This window comes from Eptatretus burgeri, chromosome 12 (assembly GCF_056783735.1).
Source record: "Eptatretus burgeri isolate ZD-2024b chromosome 12, Ebu_testis_v1, whole genome shotgun sequence".
Classification (NCBI taxonomy): Eukaryota; Metazoa; Chordata; class Myxini; order Myxiniformes; family Myxinidae; genus Eptatretus; species Eptatretus burgeri.
Window position 1 is genome coordinate 21,013,668 of NC_140972.1, and position 8,204 is coordinate 21,021,871.

At 47.9% G+C, this 8,204-nt stretch overlaps 1 protein-coding gene across 1 annotated transcript in view; it reads right to left on the reverse strand.

Moving 5' to 3' along the window:
• LOC147015223 (uncharacterized) overlaps positions 1–8,204 on the reverse strand; it is a 58,413-nt gene that overhangs the window by 41,578 nt on the left and 8,631 nt on the right. The window contains exon 3 of the mRNA XM_085849782.1: positions 5,591–5,709. Within this exon, the coding sequence (XP_085705908.1) occupies positions 5,591–5,709 (119 nt within the window). The remainder of the gene's footprint in view (positions 1–5,590; positions 5,710–8,204) is intronic.

Consider the following 8,204-nt stretch of genomic DNA (forward strand, 5'->3'; position numbering starts at 1 on the left):
TTGAAAGCCCCGGGGTAGTTTAACAGTTAAATGGATAGGGTAGAATAGGAAGTGTACCCCTCCGCACCATCCATCCCCTCGCTCTCGTTGTGGGCCGCTGGACCCACTTTGTGTTATAGATCGCTGAAGTCTGGGGAGGCCATTCTGAGGCTTGAGTTGGGCCTCGACACAGGACGCTAGCTCTCCCTTATTCCCCTCCGGGAAGGGAACGTAGGGGTTGGGAGTAGGCTAGGTGACAGGATAGGTTAGCCAAACAAGGAAGATAAAGGGGGTTAGGGGACGAATTATAGTGGGGAAGTAAAAATAAAAACAACCAAAAAATAAGTTGGGGCTAAATTGGTTTTGGACAAATTAAGGGAGTGGGTATGGACAGTGACAGGCAAAGGCGATAGGTTGGGAGGGAGACCGTAGAGTAGGTCCGAGCCCGCCTTCCGAGTGGCCAGCACCACCGCACTCCCTCCACCAACCTCCACTGAACGGCGAAGGCTGGCCAGCTTCATCGGCAGCTGTTGTTTTGCTGCAAGGCCTGTGCCGGCTGGATCGGCTGCAGCTGCTGTGCTGCAAGGCCTGTACCGGCCGGATCGTCTGCAGCTGTTTTCTGCAAGGCCTGTGCCGGCCAGTTCATCTGCCGGCTGTGTTTGCCTGCAGCGGCCTTGTTCTGCAGGCTGTGTATGCCTGATCACCTTTGCCATGCCATGCCCACTGCCCCTGTTCACCAGCCCCGTTCAATTTTTGCTTTGCCCACCCCCCCCTGTTCATTGCCATGTGCGCCAGGATCAGAAAGCAACAGTTTGCAAGCTGCAAGAACTGCCCTGTTGGCAGCTACAACACGGGCCTGCAGTGGCGGCCCATGCACCATGTTTGTGTCCATCCATCCATCCGTTGTGTTCATTGCGTGTGCCACTTGAGCTGGCACGGAGACTGCGTTTGTGCAGCCCATGCACCGTTGTGGTTCACTGCGTTCAGTTAAAAAGGGAAGGCCTTGGACTGCGAGTGAGCAGCCGGCCACGTTCCCCGTCACCTGCATTGTTTGAGCCAGAGACTGCATACGAGCAGCCTGGCTCCCTGCTAACTGCTTTCTTTTTGCAGAGTTCATTGATCCTGGGCCATGGTTTAGTGTAAAATTTGTAAGTTAAGGTAAAGATGTACTGTACATATGAGTGCACCCCCGGCATGTATGTCTTAGCGCCGGCAATTTCATTTAAGTCGTCCGTGTGAGTGAGTTTGTTTAGGTAGTTACTCAGCCCTCAGGTTAATTATTTTGGGGACACGAATACCATGAATGTCGCACTCAGGGATCCGTAGGTAAAATGTACTAGGGGAGAACTAAACATGATGGCACACGAAAATTTGACGACTCGGGACGAGTCTGTAAAAAGGGGAGGGGGTAGTGTTGTGGTTGACGAAATTCGCAAACCACCATTCAGGTCCCGTAGGTGAGATATCTCTGTAAGTATATGTGTAGTTAGCCCAAACCCGTTGTTTAGAGGGAATAAATGTCATTCATTCGGGCTGCGACCCTTTTAGATAGCCGTTTTTCTTTTACTATCTTTATTTTGGACCAACCGCCATTACTACCACCACAACCACCACCAACCGCATCTCGCCAACCACAGCCACCTTCTCCAGAACTGCCTTCACAACATCCACCTTCTCCACAACCGCTCACACAAAAACCACCAACCGCAACGCCGCTTCACAACAACAACAACAACGCCAACAGCCACGACCTTCACCGTCACATCTCGCTCTCGCAACCATCCCATCACCGCCATGCCCGCGCCGCTTGTGGGCACCGATCCTGGACTCGTACAGGGCGCGCACCGAGCAGCGGGTGCAAAAAGCGGCCTTTCCGAGAAATCGGATCAAGAATGATTCACGCCCACTTTTCCTCCGTCCAATGGGCGAGCGTGGCTCCGCCCCCGAGCCGATCTTGATCCAAAAATCTGCATGTGGTTTCTCCTGTCGCACTATAAAGCGCCGAGCGCGGGGCGAATCGAGGAAGAGTTGAAGAGTTGTGGCGGCGGCGAAATCAGTCAAGAGAGTGTCTGTCGGGGTCCGGAGAGTCTGGAGAAGCCAAGGAGCTTTGTGGAGGTCTGCGCTCGTGTCAGAGTCGGGGAGCTGCGGAGAGGGGAGGCCCGGAACGCGGTCGAGGTCGCAGTGGCGTCGCTCACCGCGGGACCCAAGCCAGCCAGATATCCTCTTTCCCCCGAGCATCAACAACCCCCCCTGTTTCCCCCCGTGCTGAGATAGTGTGAGAAGGGGGCCCCGTTCCCACCCCATTCCAGGCAGTGCCAGCGAAGCCCGCGGAGTCGGGGCGCCCCCGCCATTTTGCGGCTCATCACCAGACGGGTAGGCTCGACGCGGTCTCGGCCCCAGGCCTGTCTGCCCCCCTGTAGTTGAGGGTGGCCCCTTTTTCTTTTGCTTTGGAGTATATGTGTTGTCGGCGCCGTCTGTGAAGTAAAACTGTGTAAGTGTTGCCGTGTGCTCGCGTAGTCGGTAGTAGATCTGCATTGTGTTTCTCTTTTACATTTGCTTTTTGTGCATAATTGTTGTGTTACTTTTACATTTGCTTTTGGTGCATAATTGTTGTGTTACTTTTACATTTGCTTTTGGTGCATAATTGTTGTAATTGTATATGTGTGCTTTCCGTTTGCCGCGGAATAAATGTGCTTTATGTTGAACTGTTTCTCCCGTTTCGCTTCGTCTTTTCTTTTATTGAATCTCCATCTTACTTCACGGAAAGGGTTGGTCGTGGGCTAAATACGCCCGATAATTAATCGGAACCGTCGAGGTTGACGATAACACCGCTCGGTTATCCCGATAGTACGGAACGGGTCGCTTAAAGCGGCCCGTGTCCTAAGTCAACCTGCGGCGAGGTGCGATCGCCCGGTCTACCCTCCGTGTGGGTACTTAGGTAGGTCGAATTTGGCGAACAACCCTATCCCACGCGGGGGGCCGATTGGTACGATCGTGGTGAGGCCGAAAGGCCCACCCGTGACTAGTTCCCGGCGTTAGTCCGAGAGGGTCACAACGGGATTGTCCGTCCGGTGGGCGACGTGCCGCGATTCGAGTTACGTGGCCGCTCGCACGCCGGCGGGCACGAATCCACAACAATATATATATATATATATATATATATATATATATATATATATATATATATATATATATATATATATATATTATATACACAAGTCTGGAGACGGCGATGGTTCACGAGCAATGTCCACGGTTCTCCTTTTTTATTTTTGACCTTCGAGGGGACGCCACGGGCAAACTGGCAGGAATCGGGAAAAACGTAAATGATGAAAGTTGTCGTATTTGGAGAGCACTACTTGCATACCAACTTTCATTCAAAACAGTTGAAAACCGAAGGAGCTCGATGCCCAATTTATTGATTATTTTGGCATTTTCTAAGTTCGTGACCTTGTGACCTTGACCTTGGGACGAAAATGAAAAATCGAGCTCCATGGGCGATGCAAGTGCCATTGGGATAATCAAATAATGAAACCCCTGCCAGATTCGACAAACACCCTCGGAGAAGATGTAACTTGAAATCGGCTACACCCTAAAAACACGTTTTTTGGGCGTGGCTCCGCCCATAATGGGCACACCACGCCCATTCTTAAGAAAACACAACGAGATCATGATATAAACCTCCCATCCAAATTTTATCAGGATCGGATCAAAACCCACGGAGCTATGCTCGGGACAGACAGACAGACAGACAGACAGAAAAACGCCCATAACGAATATTGTGGTCACTTACTGACTCGTGAACCAATATATAGAAATATATATAGAGATATTGTATATTGTGACATCCACGGGACTTGAACAGTCCCGCCAACGCAGAATGAGCCGAAACGATGGAGGCGGTTTATTTATTTATAACCCAAACATGGCGGTTCTAATCGCTCTACCGCAAACGGGATGAGGAAGGTGGCACGATTCGCTTTTCACTGAGTTGATGATGTTTATTTGTTTTTATTATTGACCAGGAATAACAAGACTCGGCAAGAAGAGGGATCCGGGGCGATTCGACGGGATGGTGTGGGATCGGGCGTGGGGAAAAACACAGACAATTCCAATGAATATACAGATCTCAAACCTCTAAGGCGCCAAGTTCACACACACACACACACACACACACACACACACACACACACACACACACACACACACACACACACACACACACACACACACACACACACACAAAACGTAGCTATTTCTGGTGGTCAGGCTGGACCGTGGTGTGGACGCAACTGTCCCTGGATCGGCGTCGGACGAGCTGGCCTTGCTCTCGTCAGGGGGAGGGGGGGGCAGGAGAAACCGTGGTGCTGTCGACCTCCTGGTCTTGGCCCAAGTCCGCTCACAGCCACCAGGGAACCAGTTCTGGCGCCAAGTTGCGAGCAGGAGAGGGAGGCAGGTCCGCCCGCCATTCGACCCCGTACTCCGAGTCAGCAGAACCCCAGAGCCAACCAAGGTGAGGCACGAGGCTCAGCAAGGCTCCAGGACACGATGAAGAACACGATCGAATCAGCACAACAACAAGGATGCTCTCCGGGCTCCAGCCTCCCCACCAAAAAAAAAACGATCTTTTGGTTGTAATCTTCTTCCTCTTCCTTTTCGACCCCGAACAGAACCTTTTTATCCTCCTGTCCTCGTCACTTCCAATCGAGCCGTTTATTGGCCCACCGCCGTCGCCTTCTGCCAATCGTGATCACGGGGCGGAGCCATCCACTGCACTGTCCTGTGACGTCACGGACAGTCTCCAGAGAATACCAAAATGGGTTTACGCAGACACACTTACCCTATCCCGTGTCCCTATCTAATTACGTGACAATTATCATTTCCCCCCTTGAAGAAATGAACATTTACTAGACAACTTATCACCACTGAATTGCTACTTATTACATCGAGATCCTGGTAAACTCGAACAGCATGGCATACCTAATTAAACATACTAATTACCCTTTGAATGCATACCCCCCCCTCAAACGTAACAATATATACATATACATATATATATATATATATATATATATATATATATATATATATATATATATATATATATATATATATATATATATATATATATACACACTTACAGACATATATTTACATACATCCAAACACACACACACACACACACACATCTACACATGTAAATAAAATCGATCATTCAACAAATGTCTCCCAGTGTATCTGGGGATGGTTACACAGGCAGAATGATCTCGCAAGGACAAATGAATGAACCAGTGGTATAGGAGAACAGATTGGGGATGCACTTGATTGAAGAGGAGCGACACTGTTCCCTTCCGAACAAAATTATTCGGATGTAATTTTTGCATCTTCTTCATCAACCTCCATTAATCAAAAATGATCTCCTTCATACAAAATGGAGCATTGTCACAAGTATGTAACCTTCGTACCCTTGAAACTTTCTCCAATGAAGCGTTTTTTGAGCTGACCATCAAGTTTGTTGCAATTTATTTAGGGTTAGAGCAAATCAATGGTGAGTTAACTCGTGGGCATGATCTTAATCTCAATATGTGGCACAAATAACAATTCTTCATACCTGCATTTTGTGATCCAATCTGATATCCAGGATGTGTCGTGTGGATTTGTTTACCCTCTGTCGAAGGTTCGTAATCCACTCAAACACGGAATCCCCGAGGGGGTTTATATATGATGGACCTGCAATAAAAACAACAAACACTAAACAGAATAATTTATTCGCCTTCATCCGAAACATGTGGATTGACAGATATGTATTTCCTCACTTTTAATGGACAATGATAATTGAACGTTTATTTTCAAAGATGAACCAAAACTCGTGTGACACATGTGATCCCCAGGAAGGACAAATCACAGCACATACGTTTGAAGCCAGTTTCGTCTTCGCATTCTGTTTAGTAATTCAGAATCTATCATTTTCATGTGGATAGATGTGTTGCGACTGTGAGTGAGAATAAGTTTATGTTCTTTCTTTTCATCACATTCTCAACTCAAACGATTTCTCACAACACAGACACACGGCACCGAAAACAAATTCCCACGTCCTTCTCTTCAGTGTTCAACCGCAAGCAAAGCTTCACCATTGAGAGGGGGGCAACGGCAAATTTAAACTCCTTCCCAGCCCCAGACAGAACCTCCACAAAGGCCCCATATTGCCCAATTGAATTGCGTTGCCAGGCAGAAAGCAGAGACCCAGCCAATCAACACCAGGGGGTTGGCGACATCCCTCACCAGCTCGGACCAATGGTGAACCAAGAAGCCGTAAAACAAGGGTGGGGAAGGGGAATCAAAAGAAGAGATGCAGAAGATTTGAAAGCAGATTGGAGGAAATTGTAGCGAGATTACAGATTTGCTCCTTTGCTCGCTTTCTTTCAACTTTCCTTTCCAACTTTCTTCTTCTTCACTTCATGATATTCCATATTTTTCTTGTCCTCAACATATTCTCATACTCTCTCTCCGTTTTACACCTCACTCACAGACGTACACACAGAGTCCGGCATGCCTTCACCTCAGCCCAGCTGTCATCACGCCACCACAGAGCTGCCCACTTCGCCTCAGCCCGAAAACATCTAGCATCTCCACACGACCAGGGTGCAAGCGGAGCGGAGGAAGGAGTCTGTGAGTGAGTGAGCTGGAGGCGAACCCGAACCGCTGAGCATTGGGGTGACCATAGCTTCATTCAAGTTGTGGAGGTGATTTGGGGGGAACATAGTAGACCCCTCACTCCCTCTTTCTTACGACTATTTCTCATCCCGCTTCCCACAGTTTCTCTCATTTATTCCGGTGCCTGGATCCATTTCAATAGACGTGCTCGGTAATTGTTTAAAGGATCCGATGGCGGGTATATTGCGTAGGGGGCAAGAGGAATGCATCCGAACTTGTACATTTTTAATATTGCTTGCATTACCTTTCCTGATTATTCCTGCCATTTTCCAGTTTGAATTCCCCAACCGCCATTTCCTCCGCCAATTTCCTGCTTGTGTAATAAGTTTATGAAAGAGGACATCGTGTCTCGACTTATCCTGCTTGGGTTTGATCTGAGATCGGGCTTCTGAAGCAACTGGCCCAAGTGATTCATTGGTCTGATCGACGATAGGGTGCGGCACGCAACGCTGGTTCACGAGGTCAATTGAAATTCCGAAAGCAGCTGCCGGCACGGTTCCTCCTTTGCCTCATTCATCGGATAGGTACGGGAAAACGACCCTGGGTGCGAAAATTCAGTCAGAGATGAGTGTTGCAGATGGTGTCCGTGGTATTTTGATGGACATGCCGGCCATCCGTCATTATCCGGGCCACGTCTGTGAGATTTGCTTCCTGAATGTTCAGAACTTTGTTTGGGGAAAAGTTTCCTTCTGAAACAGGATTTCTGAATCATCTGAACTTGCATTCAAACTTTTGTTGAACTCGATTCATCTCAATTTGAGTCTCACGAAATATTTAAAGAAAAAAAAAATCTTTAACGTAATATTAAAAGCCTATTTGATTCAGATCTTCATCGAAAATATACAACTTTGGAAATGACGTGTGAATGGTAAATGAGGGCTTTTGCGCATGTGCTGTGTGTGTTTTCAGTAAATCCGTTTTTCTCGCAGGGGACTTTTATCCCACCATTGCTGGAGTGTGAAGTGTGAATTCAAATAATCTTTTAAATATAATTTCAGCATTTAAACAGAAGTGGGAATTTTGAAATGGTGAACCAAGATTGTTGTGTTCCTGAATTCAAATTGGGCTCACGGAAATTTTGGAACAAAAAATATCCAAAGAAAAGTGTGGGTTCGGACCATTTGCTTTCGGACAAACTCGAATGTCCGTGATAAACAATTAACATGCGCGTGCGCACGCGCGCACACACACACACACACACACACACACACACACACACACACACACACACACACACACACACACACACACACACACACATACACACACACACACACACTAACTTTTTGCAAACGATGCTAAAGCTTGTATAATTTATATTATGGCCCTGGAAGCAAACAAGCAGTGTAATGTGACGGATCCCCCGGTCCAGGTCAGGTGGGGCTTCTCGGACCGGCTTCCCGACCCATTACGGAAAGTCGATAAGACGCAGATAACTCTGGGGCACGGCGGACGCCATCTAAGATGATTAGTTCAGGTAGTGTCCTCGTGTGAAATTCCTGCATAACCTT